Below are 25,036 nucleotides of genomic sequence, written 5' to 3'. Positions count from 1 at the left end.
TCGGCGTCATATCCAGAGGTTGGCTTTAAAAAATAGACACATGAGTGCTGCCAGCATTGCTGCAGAGGTTGAAGACGTGGGAGGTCAGCCTGTCAGTGCTCAGACCATACGCCGCACACTGCATCAACTCGGTCTGCATGGTCGTCATCCCAGAAGGAAGCTGACGCACAAGAAAGCCCGCAAACAGTTTGCTGAAGACAAGCAGTCCAAGAACATGGATTACTGGAATGCCCTGTGGTCTGACGAGACCAAGATAAACTTGTTTGGCTCAGATGGTGTCCAGCATGTGTGGCGGCGCCCTGGTGAGAAGTACCAAGACAACTGTATCTTGCCTACAGTCAAGCATGGTGGTGGTAGCATCATGGTCTTGGGCTGCATGAGTGTTGCTGGCACTGGGGAGCTGCAGTTCATTGAGGGAAACATGAATTCCAACATGTACTGTGACATTCTGAAACAGAGCATGATCCCCTCCCTTCGAAAACTGGGCCTCATGGCAGTTTTCCAACAGGATAACGACCCCAAACACAACCTCCAAGATGACAACTGCCTTGCTGAGGAAGCTGAAGGTAAAGGTGATGGACTAAACCCAATTGAGCACCTGTGGCGCATCCTCAAGTGGAAGGTGGAGGAGTTCAAGGTGTCTAACATCCACCAGCTCCGTGATGTCATCATGGAGGAGTGGAAGAGGATTCCAGTAGCAACCTGTGCAGCTCTGGTGAATTCCATGCCCAGGAGGGTTAAGGCAGTGCTGGATAATAATGGTGGTCACACAAAATTTTGACACTTTGGGCACAATTTGGACATGTTCACTGTGGGGTGTACTCACTTATGTTGCCAGCCATTTAGACATTAATGGCTGTGTGTTGAGTTATTTTCAGAAGACAGTAAATCTACACTGCTATACAAGTTGTACACTGACTACTCTAAGTTATATCCAAGTTTTAGTTCTATAGTGTTGTCCCCTGAAAAGATATAATAAAATATTTGCAGAAATGTGAGGGGTGTACTCACTTTTGTGATATACTGTAGTTATTCGTTACACAAGATTCATCAGTTCATCAAGTCTTTTATTGTCAAACACAGTCATGGACAATTTTGTATCTCCAATTCACCTCACTTGCATGTCTTTGGACTGTGGGAAGAAACCGGAGCTCCCAGAGGAAACCCACATGGGAATCGAACCCAGGACCTTCTTGCTGTGAGGCGAAAATGCTACCCACTAAGCCAGCGTTTATTTTATTCAACAGTTCTTAGTATATAAACCTGGATAGAGATAGAGGGCAATGAGTAATACAATGTCACACTCCACTATCTGTGATTTAGAATTCTGCCAAGCAGGCAGGTGGTAGCAGACCAAGCGGAATGATTTCTTATATCTCCTTTAATGGGCATCAAACCTGGACTGGTCTCTCATCGTGCTAAAGAAATTTTATTCTCAGCATGGAAAGAGCTAGGTCACTACACAGTGACCTATGAAAAATTCGGATTTCCCACTATGATTGATTTATTTCCCTTCCCTTCTTTTTATATTGTAATTTAAATCTGGATTGTCGCCACAGCATGGTGGATGTCAGAGCTCTCAATTCACATTCCGAAAGTCTGAAAGTGTAATGGATTTCATTTTACTCTTAAACGTCATTCCTGCGTCCTCTTACCAAAGAAAGGCATTGCACGGAACCCTGCCTTGTCAAAATACACGGGGGTTTATGATCTCATAAATCTTCTTATAGCCTGTAGGACAGAGAAATTCTCCAGGCGGGTATTCACCTGTCGTCTTTTTTAAATCTCCCATCCACTTACAAGGATGTATGGTAATGCCCTCCAGTTCATCTACGTTTAGCCAGGTTAAGCAGTGAATCCATTCATCCGGAACGCCGCTCAACTGACTGAATCCGCTTTGAATTCCGCTATGCCCTTTAAAATTAGCGAGCGCTGCCTAAACATCTGCAATGATGCTGCTCGTTTTAAATTCCCAACAGGTGTTCTGACAGATGGCGAGAAATCAGAATAAACCTTGGCATCCCTGGCACTTTATCAATACTCAGACTATTAAGTAATATTTTCAATTCTGACCTCTTCAAAATGACAGTATAAGAAACATTTGCATGATAGACAGTCCTGAGGTTATGCTGTACATCCAAGTCAAGTTAATTCATGTCTCGTCATCTGAAATAAGTCCAAATCAGCTAATTGGGAGCACATGGGTACAGCTTGGGTCAGTGCGCTTCAATCTGTATAATTGCAAACTAAAATACACAGCGATCATCAAGAGGTCATTTGAGCAATAGGCAGTGTGCTTACCCAGCTAAATCCATTAAACAGCTTAATAAGATGTTCATGGGAGGTTGTTAGATTGGTAATTATGCTAAATAAATTTGCTGTTTAACCACATTACCCTGCATGCCCTTAATATGTCGTTTACAGTAATTAATGTAATCTAATTATATTTATTAGTACAAGCTGAACCTTTATTCATGGTGGTGACCTCTTTCTGTTTCAAGGTGTCACCACTGTTCTGACCATGACCACGCTAAGCATCAGCGCCAGAAATTCTCTACCAAAGGTGGCCTACGCCACGGCGATGGACTGGTTCATGGCTGTGTGTTACGCCTTTGTCTTCTCTGCCCTCATCGAGTTTGCCACTGTCAACTACTTCACCAAGCGCAGCTGGGCTTGGGATGGCCAGAAAGAAATCCAGGAGAACAGGGTAAGCAGGGTTATTCCTCTTTTCTATTGAGTGATATATGTTGCATAATTATGCTCTGCAGAATATTAATCACAATCATAGCAATTAGGCCTGCTTTCAGTTCACAGTAATAAAGGCTAGGATTTCTTTGTGCAAACACATGTGCAAGTTTGAAAAAATCCCTCTGAAATTATGCATTTTAAAATGACAAAAATATGTGGACACATAACCACAAGCTTGTTGGACTTTATATTTCAATACCAATGGCATTAATGTAGAGTTACGCCCATTACAGACTGTGATGCGTATCTATGCTTGTTACAATTTATCCCCTAGATGCTTATTGCAGTTGAGGTCAGGGCCCTGTGTAGGCCAAGAACAGGAAAGTTGGAAGCAAATAATTTATTTTACTTAATACTTTAACTTAATACTTTTGTACCTTTAAACTCGACTTTTACCTTAAAAAGTGTGTGCGACGGTCGCTTTGTTCACATTTATGCTGTCCGTTTTACTTCAAATAAATGAGCATAAAAATCCCCAAAAATTCAATAGTTGATAATGCTTTGCTATCATTGCAAAATAAAAGCACGCGGTAAACAGCAGCACCGCAACCACACAGCAGCATAAAATTATTACCTGCTTACCTGAGCTTCTCTTCTTTAAACTGAGACCAAATCTACATCTATGTGTTGTTCTATTAGGGATATAATCCACTTGTTTTTCTTCCTGGTGGCCATCTTGTATGTTTTCAGAATATTTCCAGAATATTTAAATAAATATCCAAATGTGTTTCTTCACCTAACTAACAAACTTAATTTATTCTCTCGGGTTTCACGGTAAAAAGCTGAAACTGGTCATTCATTAACTAAGCTGTTATTTATACCTCTACGACCAATAAAGAGAGAGTTTTCAACTGAAATTCTGCCCAAAATCTGAATTTGGAGGTCTAAATAGCTGTTTCAAGGTCTGAACCACAATATACAGTGTATCACAAAAGTGAGTACACCCCTCACATTTCTGCAAATATTTTATTATATCTTTTCATGGGACAACACTATAGAAATAAAACTTGGATATAACTTAGAGTAGTCAGTGTACAACTTGTATAGCAGTGTAGATTTACTGTCTTCTCAAAATAACTCAACACACAGCCATTAATGTCTAAATGGCTGGCAACATAAGTGAGTACACCCCACAGTGATCATGTCCAAATTGTGCCCAAAGTGTCAATATTTTGTGTGACCACCATAATTATCCAGCACTGCCTTAACCCTCCTGGGCATGGAATTCACCAGAGCTGCACAGGTTGCTACTGGAATCCTCTTCCACTCCTCCATGATGACATCACGGAGCTGGTGGATGTTAGACACCTTGAACTCCTCCACCTTCCACTTGAGGATGCGCCACAGGTGCTCAATTGGGTTTAGTCCATCACCTTTACCTTCAGCTTCCTCAGCAAGGCAGTTGTCATCTTGGAGGTTGTGTTTGGGGTCGTTATCCTGTTGGAAAACTGCCATGAGGCCCAGTTTTCGAAGGGAGGGGATCATGCTCTGTTTCAGAATGTCACAGTACATGTTGGAATTCATGTTTCCCTCAATGAACTGCAGCTCCCCAGTGCCAGCAACACTCATGCAGCCCAAGACCATGATGCTACCACCACCATGCTTGACTGTAGGCAAGATACAGTTGTCTTGGTACTTCTCACCAGGGCGCCGCCACACATGCTGGACACCATCTGAGCCAAACAAGTTTATCTTGGTGTCGTCAGACCACAGGGCATTCCAGTAATCCATGTTCTTGGACTGCTTGTCTTCAGCAAACTGTTGCAACAAGCGGGCTTTCTTGTGCGTCAGCTTCCTTCTGGGATGACGACCATGCAGACCGAGTTGATGCAGTGTGCGGCGTATGGTCTGAGCACTGACAGGCTGACCTCCCACGTCTTCAACCTCTGCAGCAATGCTGGCAGCACTCATGTGTCTATTTTTTAAAGCCAACCTCTGGATATGACGCCAAACACGTGGACTCAACTTCTTTGGTCGACCCTGGCGAAGCCTGTTCCGAGTGGAACCTGTCCTGGAAAACCGCTGTATGATCTTGGCCACCATGCTGTAGCTCAGTTTCAGGGTGTTAGCAATCTTCTTATAGCCCAGGCCATCTTTGTGGAGAGCAACAATTCTATTTCTCACATCCTCAGAGAGTTCTTTGCCATGAGGTGCCATGTTGAATATCCAGTGGCCAGTATGAGAGAATTGTACCCAAAACACCAAATTTAACAGCCCTGCTCCCCATTTACACCTGGGACCTTGACACATGACACCAAGGAGGGACAACGACACATTTGGGCACAATTTGGACATGTTCACTGTGGGGTGTACTCACTTATGTTGCCAGCTATTTAGACATTAATGGCTGTGTGTTGAGTTATTTTGAGAAGACAGTAAATCTACACTGCTATACAAGCTGTACACTGACTACTCTAAGTTATATCCAAGTTTCATGTCTATAGTGTTGTCCCATGAAAAGATATAATGAAATATTTGCAGAAATGTGAGGGGTGTACTCACTTTTGTGATACACTGTATATAAATATAGTATATAAATATATTATATATATAGGACCATGGGACCATGGAACGCATTAGCAGGTTTCACATACAGTATATCCTTATGGGAAGAAATACCTTGAAACTCAAAGCATTTTAAACTCGTCACTCCCAGAACCAATTGACGCTGAGTTTCAAGGTACCACTGTAGGTATGACAGGGCTTTAAACCATTCTTCCAGATATAGCAAATCAGGACTAAATAGATGCTTGACTGGCTGATAGCACAGCCGAGATTTGAACCATGGATCTCAGCTGTGGTGTGCTAGCGATAGTGTTCTACCTGAGCACTAATAACTCATCCTAAAGCACATTACAGTTTAACCTATAGGAGTAAAATACCAAAAATGTCCTAAAAACTACTGGGCTTTGCTTTTGTCAGAAACATTTTCATTATATTTTCAGCATTTAGCACACACTTTTATCCAAAGCGACTTACAGTACTTTGACAGTACATTGTCTAAGCAATTAAGGGTTACGGGCCTTGCATAAGGGTCCAACAGCGGCAACCTGGCAGTGGTGGGGCTTGTACCAGCGACCTTTTGATTGCTTGTCCTGTACCTTAACCACTAGGCTACAACTGCTGTAGAAACCATATTCATCCTGGATTTTTTTTTTTCTTGTTATTTAGACATCTGAATGCTATAAGTATCAGCAAATAGAGAAACAGATCATAGACCACTCATGCACAGGTGTAGTGTTGTGATTTATGTGTCCTGATTTATACAGATTTGTGTCCTTTGTCTCTAAATATAATCTGTTATCGGTCACACACATGTACGGCATGAAATATGTTGTCAAAAAATATGTTAAATTATATACAAATTCAACAGTTTTGGCCAGAACAAAACTTGGCTCCAGTTCCTCCAGATAGTCAGTATATCTGATCATGATACCTGTATTGTTTACGCCCCTGGCAGCACTGGCTAGGTGACAGCCCACTGTCAGAGAGAAAACCTACCATGAATGTGGAGAAAAGAACAATCAAAAGAAACTTTGTGCTTGCTATGATCTGACACACACCCACAAACGATGTGCATTCCAATAAACTGAGTTTAGAAATGTGCTCTTTTATTTGGGATCTTAAAATCGGTGCCTAAGTGTTATGATCTGTTTTACTGTTTGCATACTGCAAAATGCTTTTCTTAAGGGCAGAACTTTATTATGGACAATATTTTACAATGGACAATGTTCTTAACAATTCTTAAGGGTACCATTCTAGTGCCACTTAGCTGTCTGAATTTGGGTTTGTAATAATAATGCACTCTTACTTCTGAAATAATTAGAATCTTTTAATTTTAGGCTTTTTTTTAATAGAGAACTGAATTAAATTTGTCAGAATTACTGCACACATCTAGTAAAAGAGCCGTAGATGGACGGGTTTGCCCTGCCCTGGACGCTCAATACGACCACAGTACAGTTCTTTGTAAACCATGTGGGCGTCTTGTAAAAAAAAAAAAAGTGAAAGAAGCTTTTTATGTCATTTTTCAGCAAGATTGCTTCTGCTCAAGAGTTCAGTGCCCCTTCATTGCTTCACAAATGCATTTGCTCACTCCTGCTTATTGCCTCCTTCTGCCACACTCCTGATAACCACTGAAAAATGAATCACTCCGAGCTAATGGCTAAAAAACACTCTAACGAAAGCTTAGCGTGAAGCCATATTATACTTGGAATAAGGGCTTATTGCTTATATAAATGTACATTTTATCATCCTATAGTCAAACTTGTATAATCTGTTAATCTCTTTATTTATTCATTAGCTGTTCAATGGAACAGAAACTTGTGACTTGGCAAGCAAAGCTAAAGAAATCTGCATATAGCACACAACATGATGACGGTTGGCAGATATATTAGAATTTGTTATTGCTTGGCAATAAAATTGCAATAAACTGACAAAAGATTAAGACCACCGGAAAAATACACTGTGACCTCAACAAGACCTCTTAAACTCCGAGCCATGGACTCAATAAGACCTCTTAAACTCTAAGACATGGACTCAACAAGACCTCTTTAACTCCAAGTCATGGACTTAACAAGACCGTTTAAACTCAACAAGACCTCATAAACTCCAAGACATGGACTTAACAAGACCTCTTAACCTCTGAGATATTGACTCAATAAGACTTCTTGGACTTAGAGACATGGACTCAATAAGACCTCTTAACCTCAGAGACATGGGCTCAACAAGACATCTTAAACCCCGAGACATAGACTCAATAAAACCTTTTAACCTCTTAGACATAGACTCAACAAGACCTTTTAAACTCTGAGCCATGGACTCAGCAAGACTCCTTAAACTCTGAGACATGGACTCACCAAGACCTCTTAAACTCTGAAACATGGATTTAACAAGACCTCTTAACCTTTTAAGACATGGACTCACCAAGACCTCTTAACCTCCGAGACATGGACTCAACAAGACCTCTTAACCTCCGAGACATGGACTCAACAAGACCTCTTTAACTCTGAGACATGGATTCAACAAGATATCTTAAACTCTGAGACATGGGCTCAACCAGACCCTTTAAACTCAGAGACATGGACTCAACAAGACCTCTTAAACTCTGAGACATGGACTCAACAAGACCTCTTAAACTCCGAGACATGGACTCAACAAGACCTCTTAACCTTCGAGACATGGACTCAAAAAGACCTCTTAACCTTCGAGACATGGACTCAAAAAGACCTCTTAAACTCCGAGACATGGACTCAACAAGACCTCTTAACCTCCGAGACATGGACTCAACAAGACCTCTTAACCTCTGAGACATGGACTCAATAAGACTTTTCAAACTTAGAGACATGGACTCAATAAGACTTTTCAAACTTAGAGACATGGACTCAATAAGACCTCTTAACCTCTCAACCTCAACAAGATCTCTTAAACTCAGAGACCTGGATTCAACAAGTCCTCCTAACCTTTGAGACATAGACTTATCAAGACCTCTTAAACTTCAAGACATGGACTCAATAAGACCTCTTAACCTCAGAGACATGGACCCAAGACCCTTTAAACTCCGAGACATGGACTCAACAAGACCTCTAAAACTCTGAGACATGGACTCAATAAGACCTCTTAAACGCCGAGACATGAACTCAGTGAGACCTCTTAAACTCCGAGACATGGACTCAACAAGACATCTTAACCTCTGAGACATGGACTCAACAAGACCTCTTAACCTCAGACGACTGGGTCAGAGCATCTCCAAAACCGAGGAATGGTTCAGGAATGGTTTGAGGAGCACAATAACAAGTTTGAGGTGTTGACTTGGCCTCCAAATTCCCCAGATCTCAATCCAATCAAGCATCTGTGGGATGTGCTGGACAAACAAGTCCGATCCATGGAGGCCCCGCCTCACAACTTACAGGAGTTAAAGGATCTGCTGCTAACATCTTGGTGCCAGATACCACAGCACACCTTCAGGGGTCTTTTACTTAGTTGCACTGACTAAAAATAGGTGTCAAGTAAGCCTATCAAACTTTGAATTTAAAAAGTTTGTATGCATGTAGGTCTTAAATTAATCCCCCCCAGATTAAGATGGTAATTAGCATTTACAAAGCTACCAAAACAAAAATACAATAGAAAGTTACAGTATAGCCACTATGGATTTCCATTCCAAGTGGATTCTGACAGCTATTGTGTGTGTGTGTGTGTGTGTGTGTGTGTGTGTATGTGAAAGCAACCTATTAATGTGAAACTGCATGTGCAAGTCTTTTTTATACCCTGCAGTGATGCTTTTGGGGTTTTTGTACTATAAGGGAAACCACATATACTACAAACGATAATGGCAGTAAAACACAGTCAAAGAAAATACCAGAAAATATGAGAGCAGCTGAAAGAAAATATATACACTGATCAGCCATAACATTAAAATCACCTCCTTGTTTCTACACTCACTGTCCATTTTATCAGCTCCACTTACCATATAGAATATTCTATACCATATGGAGGATTCTCAGCACTGCAGTGACACTGACATGGTGGTGGTGTGTTAGTGTGTGTTGTGCTGGTATGTCCACTCTATTAGACACTCCTACCTAGTTGGTCCACCTTGTAGATGTAAAGTCAGAGACGATCTGCTGTTTGAGTTGGTCATTTTGTAGACCTTCATTAGTGGTCACAGTCAAGTCAAGTCAAATTTATTTGCATAGTGCTTTTTACAATGGACATTGTCTCAAAGCAACTTTACAGAATCTAGGACCAACAGACAAAAAAACCCTACTGAGCAAGCCGAGGGCGACAGTGGCAAGGAAAAACTCCCTTAAAATAAGATTGCTGTGTCTGATCCACTCATACCAGCACAACACACACTAACATACCACCACCATGTCAGTGTCACTGAATGATCCACCACCCAAATAATACCTGCTCTGTAGTGGTCCTGTGGGGGTCCTGACTATTGAAGAACAGAGTAAAAGGAGGTTAAAAAGCATGCAGAGAAACAAATGGACTACAGTCAGTAATTGTAGAAGTACAAAGTGCTTCTATATGGTAAGTGGAGCTGATAAAATGTTAATGTTATGGCTGATTGGTGTATATATATATATAACTACAGCAAAAAACCCACAAAATACTTACGTTCTTTGAAAGTTTTTATAGTTGAATTTTACAAGCTCTGTTGTTTTATTACTGAACGTTGTGATAATTGAATTGGTAAGAGTCTGCCCTCATTAAAATCTCATACTGCTTTTTACTAAGCTTTTCTTTTTTTAAAGGGGTATTTATAGTGAGAAAGTAGACCGCCCCAGATGATGGAGGCACAATTGAAAACTAAATCAGAAGGCTATAATGCTCAAAAGTTGTGCCTAAACTGATTTTCTACGGCCAGGCATAAAATGACTAGAGGCGGCGAAAAACAATTCGGATGAGTTGTGGAGGAGAATCTGTGGCAATGAAATATTGGTAATGACTAGCAGAATTGCTGCTCATCTCTCCTTAGCTTGACAGTGTGCTCACCAAGTTGGCGTGTTACTTGCTAGCAGTGAGGAACATTCTGTGTAGATGAGCTTTACTTTATGTGTGAGCAGTGCCTAACTACGAACATCAAGCAATGAACATCACTCAGACTGAGACTAAGTTACTCTACTTGCTATTGTGGGGTTGTTTTGTAAGAAACATGGAGGAGGTTTGGATTGATTTAATTTAGCTCAAGGGACAGAAGGTTCTGAGAGCAATTTCCTTTTTCTGTCTTGTTAGTCACTTCTACTTGCACTGCATTAACAATGGAAGTGGGACAACATGACAAAGTGGTTTTACTTTATGCCAATGAGGAGTCAAGCGTCATGGTCATTAGTCAAGCACAAAGAAACCAATCTTCATCCTTTCTGCCAGTTTAAAGAAAATCCTAATTTGCATAGTTCACTTAAACTATTATGCTGTGTCCCAAATCACATACTACCATGCCTAAAACCGTATTTCTGGAAAAAATGGGACATTTTAACAAGACAGAGCAGTTACTTATTCCTGGAGATCAGTCTCCAACCCAGAATCTAGTCATCTTTCTTGATGACTCCCACATCAGACCATTAAATAATGTAAGAAGCCTTGGTGTTGTCCTGGATAACCAGCTGACCTTCTCTTCTCATGTAGCCAACATGACAAGATCGTGCCAGTTCCTCCTCTACAACATCTGGAGGATTCTGCCATTTCTCTTCATGGTAGCCACTCAGATTCTTGTTCAGTCACTTATAATCTCACGGTTGAACTATTGCAGCTCCCTCCTGGCAGGTGCTCTCATGTCCACTATTAAACCCCTGCAACTAATTCAAAATGCAGCTGCTCTCCTAAACACTGCCACATCACCCCACTGCTGCGTTCTCTTCACTGGCTTCCTTTAGCTGCACACATTCAGTTTAAAACACTGATGCTTGCCTACAAAGAGCAATGGACGAGCCCCAAGCTACTGAACCTTTGAGGTCTAATAAAATCCTGCTCTGTACCACGCAACCTCCAAGCCACAAGTCTCGCTCGACTTGATCCTCCACCCAGAACTCAAGGAAGACACGCATCAAGACTCTTCTCTGTACGTGCACCCAAGTGGTGGAACAAGCTTCCCTTGTCTGTCCGAACATCTGAGTCTCTCGCTGTCTTCAAAAGATGATTAAAACCCACCTCTTTGCTAAACACTTAAGCTGACATGTACTTACTTACTAACACTCTTGTTTATTTCTTGCAAAAAAAACATTGGTTCTAACAGGGTTTCAACAGATTTGTATCTAGAGTAAGGTAATGTTCACTATGGAAGTACTTCTGAAAGTCACTCTGGATAAGAGCGTCTGCTAAGTGCCGAAAATGTAAATGTAAGTTTTGTAAAATGCAATTAAAACAAGAATCTGTGATGTGTTAGGTATCTTAAAGCTTTATTAAGATTTACAGTGTTTTACTGCCCAATATTCATTTTGTAAATAAAAAATTATATTTAAAAAAAATTTGAATTTGATTCCTAAAACACATTTTAAAAAGTTGGGACAGAGGCATGTTTACCACTGTGAACAAGTTGGTCAGCCAAAACATTAAAAGGCATTTCTTTGTATTTTTGTCAGTTAAATAAAGGTTGAAAAATAATATATTGTATTTATTGCATTTTACAAACTCTTTTTTTTCTTCTTTTTTTTTCTTTTTTTTACAAATGGCCTTGTAAATAGATTGTATAATTAGTACACCACCAGTGAAATACAGATAAATACACAGGAAGGTGGAGTATCTTCTGGACAGTGTTGCCTGTTGCACTGATACCCGTTGTTGATATTTGCTCCATTAATTCTGGGAGTTGTGTAGTGGTACGGACATCTCCTAGACACCCCCTGCAGCTTACCCAAGGACTCTTTTATTTCCCAATGTCTTGTCTTTCCAGAAACTACCCTTTTCCCTATGAGTCCACTCCCAGCTGTTTTTAGATATTAGGATATATATCACCCAGGATATATATCACCCAGGATATATATTACCCTGGTTTTCTGCACTATCTTCCATGTTTGAGAAAGTGGATTAGCTGTTGATGTGGTAAAAAGTGGCCACTGTTTGCATCCTGCTTACTACCCTATTTGCAGGACTTGGTCACACTGTCATCCGTGATGACTTTGTGCCAGAGTGATTTTGCAGGAAGTACAGGCATTACAGATTTGGCAGTCTTTGTCATATTCTTCATATTCTTCCCAAGGCAAGGGTTGCTAGGGCTTAGAGGGGTGTCATAGGTAGACCTGAAGTAAAAGCTGTAAAAAGTCTGGTCTAAGGTATCTTCTACATGTTGTTTCAACCTATGCAGCCTGTTAATGACTTTCCACTGTGCCAGTACCTTCTTGCTTTGACTTTGTATCCTTTTTCCTTTTACTACAATAATACACTACTTACATAATCAGAAGTTGTTTGGAAGGGTTGCCAGAAGGTAACATTAGCTATCAAATGACCAACAAACTCTAGTACCCACAGTCTGCCATCCTTGGCAAAAAAACAAAATAGAGGTGGGTTTGGTGCAGACACAAAGATAATCATGCAGAAAAGTGTCTCATTCCCACTATGAAGCATGGAGGTAAATCTGTGAGTCTTTTTTCCCTAAAGTAAAATCTGACTGACTTAGCCAGGAAGCTTTAACTATGTCAAGGTTAAATCTCTTAATAGGACGTTGATCCCCAGAATCAACACAATATTGGTTTACTGACCACAGAATCAAGGTTTTTTAATGGCTATCCTATGTCTCTGACCTAATCCACATAGGAAAGCTTATGAGGAGCTTAGGAGGAGAGTTCACAAATGTTTACCTTAAATCTAAGGTATCTAAAAGGATTCTGTATAGAGAAATGACCTCAGATGCCATGTGTTCTTTACTTTTATTTAGCATTACAGAACAAAACAAGAGCTGTTATCCTATTACAGTCATGACTGTTAACAATGATTTGCCAACATAAATTTGACTTAAACATTTATAATGGTAAAATGGACTTTTTTCATTGTATTTCCTATAAACAGGAACTTTTTGTCCCAACTAAGATTATATGTTTGCCAAGGGCTGCAATATTTGTGAAGAGGAAGCACTACACATTTTGCGTCATATTTAGCAAATGCAGCCTAAGTGCACTTACCTGGCATATGTTATTTTTTATCATTAAATGACAGCACAGAAAAGTCCATTTTGAAAATAATAAAATAGCACATTGCAGATCGTGTTCTGAGCCAAAAATAAATGGCCAATTTCAATATTGTCCAATTCCTGTTGTGCATTCCTAATAACATTGTGTGGTTAATGTACTCCAATGTAAATCCATATTATTCCAAAAGGTTCACATACTGTCCTGCAGCTGAATATTTAACTACGTGTATTTCTGTATATGTCTCTGTGTGCCTCTAAGACAGAGAGGGAAAAGTGTGCGCACTAAGAAGAGCCATTGTTTTCACTGATAAGGGATTTAGAACTGGTTTAATTAATGTAGCCTGACAGTCCATGCATTATACACCAAGCAATAATGAAGGTACACTGCACCACAGTCCCAGTGCCATTAAAAGCTAGAGCCAACCGAGCCCTGTGACGCTCGACACACACAACACACTCTGGATTTAACACAGGAATGTAAGTGTCCTCGTAAATAAGATTTATTCCAATGGTAGACTTTGTTCATTGTGGGGTGGCTATAACTTGAATATACTGGGAAGGGTGGATAGATGTTGGGCCTTAAGGCTTCATATATTGGTAAGGATTTTTTAGTATTGATTAAATCTGAGAAGTCACATATCCTTTTAACCAATACACATTTGTGGGTAAACAAAAACATTTAAATTGAACTAGACGTAATTAAGAGTATTAGTCTTTGCTAGACCTTTCAGAAATACAATTAACACATCTAATGATACAACTATGCTTACAAATCAGAGAGTTCTCATTCTCATTCTGCCTTTCCAAAAGGCAGTTCAACTACACCGACCAGGCATAGCATTATGACCACTGACAGGTGAAGTGAATAACACTGATTATCTCTTCATCACGGCACTGGTTAGTGGGTGGTATATATTAGGCAGCAAGTGAACATTTTATCCTCAAAGTTGATGTGTTAGAAGCAGGAAAAATGATTTGAGCGAGTTTGACAAGGGCCAAATTGTGATGGCTAGACGACTGGGTCAGAGCATCTCCAAAACTGGGGTGTCCTGGTCTGCAGTGGTAAGTATTTATCAGAAGTGGTACAAGGAAGAAACAGTGGTAAACCGGCGACACGTGGGGAGCGAAGGCTAGCCCGTGTGGTCCGATCCAACAGATGAGCTACTGTAGCTCAAAGTGCTGAAGAAGTTAATGCTGGTTCTGATAGAAAGGTGTCAGAATACACAGTGCATCGCAGTTTGTGGCGTATTTGGCTGCATAACCGCGGACCAGTCAGGGTGCCCATGCTCACCCCTGTCCACTGGCAAAAACGCCAACAATGACACAACACGAGTGAACGAGTTTGAGGTGTTGACTTGGCCTCCAAATTCCCCAGATCTCAAACCAATCGAGGATCTGTGGGATGTGCTGGACAAACAAGTCCGATCCATGTAGGCCCCACCTCACAACTTACAGGAGTTAAAGGTTTTCTGCCAACATCTTGGTGCCAGATACCAGTCCATAACAGTCATTAAAATCTACAGTAGAAAGGGTTTCAAAGCCATTCCCAAGGCTTTGGAACTTCATCGAACCACAGTTAGAGCCATTATCCACAAATGGAGAAAACAGAACAGTGGTGAACCTTTGCAGAAGTGGCCGACCTATCAAAATTTCACCATGAATGCATTGACGAGTCATCTAGGAGATCACAAAACTGAAGATCTAAAGAACTGCATGGCTTTGATCCGAACAATGATTCGAAGCACACAAGCAAGTCCACCTCGGAATGGCTCAAAAGAAACAAATTTCAGGTTTTGGAGTGGCCGGGTCAAGGTCCTATCAATTTATCAAAGAAAAGTGAGCAAAAATGTATCCACAGTCATGTTACCTCTATGTTAAAACAGCAAAATCAAGATCATGGTACAAAAAGAAAATCATGTTGGCATTTATGCAGTTATGACAGATAATATTAAGATTGGTTTTATGATGCATACCTTTCTACTGAAAATAAACCAATGCCAGCTCGCCCGGTGATTAGCATAATAATCCAAATGTACCATGCTGTGCTGTAAAATAGTATTAGCCACATTCTGATCCTTCAGTTTTGCTTGTCACACTTGTTTCAGATATTCAAAATACAGTTAAAAAACATCTCCTGAAGGGAGATTTACCCCCACATCATCACTGACCCATCTCCATGCTTGAGAGTGGGGATAGCATTCTTCTGGTCATGAGCAGACAAACCACTGATCCATATGGCCAAACAGTTCCAATTGAAATTTGTCACTCCATAGAACTGTGTTCGAGGACTTTGAAAGGCAATCCAAATTGCTTCTGGGGTATTCCAATTGACTTCTCCTGTGCTTCTTGGTCAAGTGAAGGCTTTCATGCTGCAACTACATTCTTTAAATCTTACCAAAGGTTTTCTATAGGATTTAAATCTGGAGCCTCTTAAAACAACTTTGGTTGACTTTGGTTGAAAGTATGCTTGGGATTATTGTCTTGTTAAAGTACTTAAGTGGTTGTTAACTAGTCTTATGGGTGCCACGACACATTTGTCTCAGCCTTCATCAGGTCATCCTTTAAGTCTAGGGCCAGTGATAGCTCAGTGGTTAAGGTACTGGACTAGTAAACAGAAGGTTGCCGGTTCAAGTCCTGCCACCACCAAGTTGCCACTGTTGGGTCCCTGAGCAAGGCCCTTAACCCTAAGTTGCTCATTGTGTAAGTCGCTTTGGATAAAAGCGTCTGCTAAATGCTGAAAATGTAATGTAAAATGTATGCAGTAAGCCCAGATTAAAATAAGAAGGGTTGCATTAGGAAGTGCCCAATCAGGTATGCAGACCAAAATTCAGAAAAGCCATAATACTTTTTAAACTGATAAAATAATGCCGTTTTTAATTAACCTTATTATTTACACCAATCTAACCTGACACAATAAAATTGGTGGTGGTTTAAAATAAATAAAAAAAATTAAATTAAAAACAAAGATTGACTTAATGTAATATTGCACTGAAAATAATAATGTGCAGTGGTTATAGACATTTCACTAGTATGCCATGCTGTGCTGGAGCAGAGATACAAAATCAAATCTAATGTTGTCAAAACTGGTTCCAAAAGCAGAATAAAATGAGTCTTATATAATGACTACTCATTGAAGCTCGTTCTTTTTGTGCATATTGAACTTTTTATTTGCTTCATTTGCATTTTAAGCTTTCTGTCAGTGAAATGGAAATAAATCTAACCTGTCAGACAGTCCAGCTTTTTTTCCCCTTTTGTGCAAAACCGCAGTCGAAGCATAACACCGGAATTTGCTGCGTCTGACACTTACAAATACTCAGCGAGTATATATTTTTACAGGCTGCAGTTATTGCGATGCCAAGATTTTCCACACCCGCTGAAACAATCTAAATTGCTTCAGTCAAAATAGAGCAGGAAATTGTACTTAATGCTGAATACCTACTGTGTAATTTATAGACCCTGCTAGGGCGGTAAGATGGAAAGCCTGCATACGCCCATCTTTTCTGCCAGTTTCATTTACACAAGTATCGGCATCAGATTATGGATGTCGACTCCTGGCATCTCACCGACTAAAACTCGTAGGTTTGTGCTGTCTCTTCAAACAGGCTTTTAAAATTATTAAGGGCATATTGATGAAAGGAATTCTGGGCTGTTGTAGCTGTTTCAGGCTTTTATGTCTGAAGTTAATAGGAAGCCAGTAGAACAAATAATGTAGAAATACAAGCCGATTAAATGGGTTACATTTTTGGGGTAAAATATGCTGGTGCTTTAGCAAGAGCCCAGTTCTATAATGGTACAAAAAGAGTGAATTGTATTTAATATTGCATTTATTTTTTATTTATACTGTGTTGTCTGCGAGACAAACGGAAACATTTCTGCTTTCACTGTAGGTGGAAAAAACGACCAGATCTGATATACGGCTGATCCATCCCACTATACTATACAAGCAAAGAACAGAAACAGGAAGGTCACTAAACACAACACACTTAACGATAATGGTAAATTTACAAAATCATTAGAACTTAGTCTAAAAGAAAACTACATAAAAATGTCTTAGTACAATGTAGAGCCACCACAAGCCACTAATAAGCTTCTATAAGTTTCTGGAACCATACTAAATGAACAAAATATGATTCTTTTGAAAGATTTTAGACGGTGTCAGAGAGCAAAGAATTGGTCCAAAAGCTAAAGGTATTAAATCAGGTTAAGCTAGGGTGACCGGTAAAGCCATAGTATACGTTTTACGTAATTTTAATGCTTATTAAACCATTTAGTTACCGCTCCTTTCCTGTTGATGTCATTATCACACTGGAATTTGTCTTGCCATGCCATTCACTGCTCTCTTAATGAGATTTTTTTTTGTCTGGAGAAAGTTAATGCAAAAGGGTGTCTAGAGTGTGTTCCTGCCTTCTGCCCAATGTTACTGCGGAAACCAGAATGAAGCAATGGATGTTCATAGTATAATAAGTATAATAGTATAATAGTTCATATAATATGAACTATTTAATGCAGTATATTGCATTTTGGGACACACTTTACTTAACTGACTTTCCTTTAAAATTTTTGAACTTGGTTTCTCGCATACATTTAAGTCTCTGAATAATGATAAATCTGTCCCAGTGCCACTATACTAGAAGAGACCACCACTCACCAAATGATTTTGTATTGATTTTCAGTAGCTGCTGTTGCCTAAGAGAATAAATGGGCCCAAATCATGAAATTTAAAGTGCATAAGCCTGTTTTATACATGAGTGAAATAAATAAATGTTTTGAATAATTAATAAAAATGTGTATAAATATACTGAAAAAAAAAAAATTCTTACCCTATGGTTTAAAAACAGCTGGTCTGAATGCAGATGCGTAATTTAAATCCCACACACCTGCACTTTATAAACAGCACATGGGCATTAAAAATTCAGCACTGGGCTTGTCAGTCCATCACACCTCCTACTGATACATATTTGTTCCAGCTTGGCTGGTTGTACAGAGGCTTCCCTTATTTACTTAAACATTCTGCTTGCTACCTCATCATCCAGATGGGGGGTTCTTTCAGTTCTGACAGGTGCTTGACATCGGCTGCCGAACGTTTTTGTAGCGAAGATATAGGCAGCCTGACAGGTGAAATCTGCCTCAGTTCAAAGCTTAAGGCTTTGACCAATACGTATCTATTTACAAACATTATTTTCAGAAGATTTGGGATTTATTCTCTTGAATCTTTATTTAATAAAAGTACCCCAAATCATTTGGGACAGTAAGATAAATAAAAACTAAACATGCAGTGTTTCTTACATTTACTTTGACAGTTATTTCATTGCAGACAGAAATGCTTGTGTATTCTCTGTCTATGGCAGTACTGCATACAGAATGAAGCCTGGCATCATCTTGCTAAAATAATCATTGTCTGTCCGGGAAAAGACGTTTTGACGTCTTGATGGCAGCATGTGTCTCTCTATAATCCCAATATACGCCTTTGCATTACGAGTACTTTCACACATATACAGGGCACTGATGCACCCTCATACCATGACACACTTTTCACTGATAATAGTCTGTCTGGGTGGTCATCTGACTACAGCACACATTTCCATCATCTTGCATTCTGTTTCAGATGAACTTGGACCCAGAGAACTCTGAGATGTTTCTGCATAGATTTGATGATTGGCCTTCTCTTTATGTAATAGAATTTCAGGTTGCACTGTTTGACGCAGTGGCGGACTTTGTAATGTGACAATGGTTTTCTGAAGTACTCCCAAGTCCCAGTGGCCTTATTTATTACAATAGCTCGATGGTTTCTCATGCAATGCCATCTGAGAGCTCAAAGGTCAATAGTGGTTTCTGACTTTGCCCTGGACAGACTGAGATCTCTTCAGATTCCCTGAATCTTTTCACAATATTATGAACAGTAGGTAGTGAAAGACAAAATTCTTTGTGATCTTGCATTGAGCAATGTTCTTTGTGAACTGATTGGAAATTCTCTTATGCAATTGGCACAAAGTTGACTTATCCTTGCATGTAAAGACTGATTCCTTGGTGGATTCTTTTTTTATACCCAATCATGATTCCCTCACGTGTTACCAATGTACCTGTTTATTGTGGAATGTTGTAACTTGAATATTCTATAATCTTAAAATTTTTATTTTGTCCCAACTTTTCGGAGTGTGTTGCAGGCATCAAATTTTAAATGTGTCTCTATATTTACATAATACAATGAAGTGAAATATAAGTGAAAACATTAGAAATTCTTTCTTTATACTTTTGTCAGTTAAATAAAGATTTAAGAGAATTACCAAATCACAGATTCCTTTTTTTATTGCATTTTACAAAACGAACCGTTTAGCAAATGTGGGTCGTGTTTCTGTGTGAAAGTGCTAGAATCCTCTCCGATTCCTGGGTTTGTGCTGCTCATTCTCAAGACCTCAGACATGCTCTCATTTTCTAAACTGTGAGCACCAGCTCATGCTCTGAACTCCTCTAACGCTCACCCTATCACCCCGTGGAGACACGGAGCAAATGTATGATAGACCTCAAAAATAACAAGCTTCCCTACTGCACACAAATTACGGCCTATTCCTTTTGACACATTACCATGTGATGAGCTGTGTTGCTGCTCTTAAGAACCTCTTCTGCTCTCTTTTATGCAAAGCGGAGAGTCGCTGCAGTGGTGTAGTGCTTACTAAAGTGGAGTTAAAATAAACTTTGGTCTTTTCATTTAGTTCTGACTAGTGATTTCTTTAGTGTGTTGGAATGCTGTTCAATGGGGAATACTGGAAGACTGTGTTAATAAGCCACAATCATGACAGAACCAAAGTATACGCTTGGCTGAAGTGCCCTTGGGACCTCTTAGTATAAAAGAATAAATGTCTAAAAGCCACAAAACTTGCAAAAAAAGAAAGTCACTTGCTTCTTATTATTTCTATTTGTAATTAAAGAAATAAAACTTTAGTATGTGGACGCCAGTAAAAACCTCGTTCCATAGGTTACAGTCAAAACTTAGATCATTATGCTGTTGTAAAATAAGTATTATTCTGATTTAGGGTTTATTAAGGTTTTAACATGGAGTAAATCATCTTTTCCTGCACTTTAATAGAACTCGTTCACAAACTTTAAACATATTTTTTGTCATGTTTAAAGTAGAATCCCATTGGAATTATGGCAATTTGTTTAGTGTACCTGTAATGAATCAAACCTCTTTGTGCTTTTGGAGCAATGTTCATGTTCATCGTTCATCGTGGGACAGTGGTAGCCTAGTGGGTAGCGCTTTGGGCTATCAACCGGAAGATTGGCGGTTCAAATCCAGGCTCTGCTATGCAGCCGCTGTTGGGTCCTTGAGCAAGGCCCTTAACCCTCTCTGCTCCAGGGGTGCCGTGCGATGGCTGACCCTCTGCTCTGACCCCAAGCAGGGATATCCAAAGAAAGAATTTCGTTGTACTGTACATCTACTGTACATCTACTGTACAGTATATATGTATATGTATATATGACAAATAAAGTATATCTTTTATCTTCTTCTTCATATGTGCCACGCCTCTCTCCCTAGGAGCACATGTTGTTTTCACTGCCAAGTAAATGCCCCCTTATCATGATTGGTCCACTGCCAATTATCCCCAGCTGCACCTTGATTTAGGGATAATGCTCAAAGGATTTAAGGAAGCAGCTATGGCTCAGTCATTGGAGGCTATTTTGACTTTGACTTGTCATGGGTTTGGTTTGGTTTGGTTTGGTTTGGTTTGGATTGGATGTCATGACTTTGATTGTCTTGCTCATGTTCTTGCTGATGTTAGTTTGATTTGTCATGTTTGATTTGTCATGTCTGGTTTGTCATGCTCATGTTTAGAAGTCTTGTTTAGTGTTTAGCCTTGTTTATGTTTAGCATTAGCATAGGTTTCATGTTTAGCTTTAGCCTTGTTCATGTGTGTTTAGATTAGCCTTAGCAATTAGTGTAGCATTTAGCTTAGCTTAGGATTTAGTATAGTTTAGTCAGGTTTCTTTTGTGTTTAGATTAACATTTTAGCTTAGTTCATGTGTTTATGTCTGGTCTTGTGTAAATCTGTCTTGTGCCTTTGCAAAACATTTGTGTGTGTGTGTGTCCACAACCTCTCTTGTCACGTCTAGCCCATCGTTACAGTACCATGAAATTGTTTATATTATAATATAGTTTATGTAAAGATTAGATAAAGTGATAAAGTGAGTTGTTTTGCTCATTAAAAAGCCCATTCAAATACTTTTAATATCTTAAATTATAACTTAAAATCGAAAAACAAAGCATATTAAGTTATAATGCAGCAGAAAAATTGGTATATCAATCTTTTTTGTGCTAAAACTAAGACACGTCATAAGCAGATCTGGGATTGTTCACTTTTAATTCTGATCTCAAAAAAAGCTAATTTTGTTACATTTTCTATGAATGAAGAAACACAACAGTGCTAATCCAATTAATTCAAGAAATGATAATAAACAAAAAAGGACAAACGTATTCAACCATGACTGTTATTAATTGCTGACAAAAATATAAGGAAATGAAAGTGAAATGTTTGTAAGGATATCAAACGACTAAAGTATTATCATTGTAATTGTTTTTATTGCATTTGTGCTGCGTCAAGAAACAAAACAATGTGGCACAAATGAAGCAGCATCACACATCACACTGGTAGGGTTGCCAGGTTTCAGCCATGGCTCTCTTTTATCTATTTATCTTTCCTGAATTCAACCATAATGTACAACATATGGTCAAACATTTGTGGACACCTAACCTTGGATGCTGGACATCCCATTGCAACCGCCCACCCTTCACAAACTTTAAACATATTTTTTGTCATGTTTAAAGTAGAATCCCATTGGAATTATGGCAATTTGTTTAGTGTACCTGTAATGAATCAAACCTCTTTGTGCTTTTGGAGCAATGTTCATGTTCATCGTTCATCGTTCATCGTTCATCGTGGGACAGTGGTAGCCTAGTGGGTAGCGCTTGGGCTATCAACCGGAAGATTGGCGGTTCAAATCCAGGCTCTGCTATGCAGCCACTGTTGGGTCCTTGAGCAAGGCCCTTAACCCTCTCTGCTCCAGGGGCGCCGTGCGATGGCTGACCCTCTGCTCTGACCCCAGCTTCCAAACAAGCTGGGATATCCAAAGAAAGAATTTCGTTGTACTGTACATCTACAGTATATATGTACAGTATATGTATATATGACAAATAAAGTATATATTTTATCTTCTTCTTCATATGTGCCACGCCTCTCTCCCTAGGAGCACATGTTGTTTTCACTGCCAAGTAAATGCCCCCTTATCATCATTGGTCCACTGCCAATTATCCCCAGCTGCACCTTGATTTAGGGATAATGCTCAAAGGATTTAAGGAAGCAGCTATGGCTCAGTCATTGGAGGCTATTTTGACTTTGACTTGTCATGGGTTTGGTTTGGTTTGGATTGGATTGGATTGGATTGGATTGGATTGGATTGGATTGGATGTCATGACTTTGATTGTCTTGCTCATGTTCTTGCTGATGTTAGTTTGATTTGTCATGTTTGATTTGTCATGTCTGGTTTGTCATGCTCATGTTTAGAAGTCTTGTTTAGTGTTTAGCCTTGTTTATGTTTAGCATTAGCATAGGTTTCATGTTTAGCTTTAGCCTTGTTCATGTGTGTTTAGATTAGCCTTAGCAATTAGTGTAGCATTTAGCTTAGCTTAGGATTTAGTATAGTTTAGTCAGGTTTCTTTTGTGTTTAGATTAACATTTTAGCTTAGTTCATGTGTTTATGTCTGGTCTTGTGTAAATCTGTCTTGTGCCTTTGCAAAACATTTGTGTGTGTGTGTGTCCACAACCTCTCTTGTCACGTCTAGCCCATCGTTACAGTACCATGAAATTGTTTATATTATAATATAGTTTATGTAAAGATTAGATAAAGTGATAAAGTGAGTTGTTTTGCTCATTAAAAAGCCCATTCAAATACTTTTAATATCTTAAATTATAACTTAAAATTGAAAAACAAAGCATATTAAGTTATAATGCAGCAGAAAAATTGGTATATCAATCTTTTTTGTGCTAAAACTAAGACACGTCATAAGCAGATCTGGGATTGTTCACTTTTAATTCTGATCTCAAATAAAAAAAGCTAATTTTGTTACATTTTCTATGAATGAAGAAACACAACAGTGCTAATCCAATTAATTCAAGAAATGATAATAAACAAAAAAGGACAAACGTATTCAACCATGACTGTTATTAATTGCTGACAAAAATATAAGGAAATGAAAGTGAAATGTTTGTAAGGATATCAAAAGACTAAAGTATTATCATTGTAATTGTTTTTATTGCATTTGTGCTGCGTCAAGAAACAAAACAATGTGGCACAAATGAAGCAGCATCACACATCACACTGGTAGGGTTGCCAGGTTTCAGCCATGGCTCTCTTTTATCTATTTATCTTTCCTGAATTCAACCATAATGTACAACATATGGTCAAACATTTGTGGACACCTAACCTTGGATGCTGGACATCCCATTGCAACCGCCCACCCTCCCACTCTTACAAAAAAGAGCATTTGTGTGGGCAGGCACTGATGCTTGGTGAGAATACCTGGCTTGTAATCAAGATTCTAATTCATTCTGGTGTATTAATAACAATTCAGTGGGATTGAATTTTGTGCAAGCCACTGGAGTTCCCCCATACCGGACTTGTCAAACCCTGTTTTAACGGACCTATAGTAATACTTTAGATCATTAAAGATCATTAAAAATACTCATGTTTTAGCCACACTTATTGCTGTATGACTAAAAGTATGTAAATACCAACCCTAATTCTTCGGTTCAAGTGTTTGAATGTTTCCTCATTCATAACAATCTTACTAATTTTTGCTACTGATTTTGCTCCCACAGAGACGTGAATCAGCAACCTTCTCCAAAAAGACCAACAACACGTTCAACATTGTTGGCACTACATACGCAATGAACGTAGTCAAGGAGCCGGGACTAACCACCATCGCCAAGAGCGCCTCGAACGCGGCTTCGGCCCCTTCCCCGGCCCCGCAACCGCAAGTCCGGCTCTCCAGGATGGATGGCGAGTACATCGAAGAAGGCATGAAGAAGTCCTACAACCGGGTCAGCAAAGTGGACAAGATCTCCCGCATCATCTTTCCTGTGCTTTTCTTCATCTTTAACCTGGCCTACTGGGCCACCTACGTCAACATAAAGCCAATTATGAAAAGGTCCAACAACCAGGGATAAACCTGAAACAGCCTGAGCAACTTAAGAAACAACAATGATTGAAGAAAGTCCAGTCAAGTCTGGAGTAGCCATACCGTGCTACCACATTCGTATTGTGTTTTTATTTACGCTAGATATTTTTGTACACAGTTACGTTGCTTTCATGTACATGTCATTGTTTGTTCGGTTATCAGTGTTGGATGAAAGTTGGATGTTGTTTTAGATTTAATGGTGAGGTCCCTGAGGTCCTGGATTCTATCCTTGCCTTTGGTTACTCTCTGGGTCTGTTCAAAAACCCAGTGAGCTGCCTTGCTGCCTACTGCCTACCTAGGCAGCTGCCTAAGTGGAGAAGATTCTAAAGACATCAACGTTATAAGGCAGGTTATTTAGACACACTACTTAGACAGTGATTACGGTGATTAGGTCACTGCAGTTTTTGCTTACTAAGCTAACACAGTTAGCT

At 39.5% G+C, this 25,036-nt stretch overlaps 1 protein-coding gene across 1 annotated transcript in view; it reads left to right on the top strand.

Annotated features, from left to right (window-relative positions):
- The window catches only part of LOC134330943 (gamma-aminobutyric acid receptor subunit alpha-3-like), a 285,511-nt gene extending 260,893 nt beyond the window's left edge, over positions 1–24,618 (top strand). Inside the window, exons 9-10 of the mRNA XM_063012234.1 lie at positions 2,502–2,707; positions 24,247–24,618. Of these exons, the coding sequence (XP_062868304.1) occupies positions 2,502–2,707; positions 24,247–24,594 (554 nt within the window). The 3' untranslated portion in view covers positions 24,595–24,618. The remainder of the gene's footprint in view (positions 1–2,501; positions 2,708–24,246) is intronic.
- Positions 24,619–25,036: the final 418 nt, after the last annotated feature.

The sequence above is a fragment of the Trichomycterus rosablanca genome, chromosome 16, assembly GCF_030014385.1.
Source record: "Trichomycterus rosablanca isolate fTriRos1 chromosome 16, fTriRos1.hap1, whole genome shotgun sequence".
Taxonomy (NCBI): Eukaryota; Metazoa; Chordata; class Actinopteri; order Siluriformes; family Trichomycteridae; genus Trichomycterus; species Trichomycterus rosablanca.
This window is presented reverse-complemented; position numbering and strand designations above follow the sequence as displayed.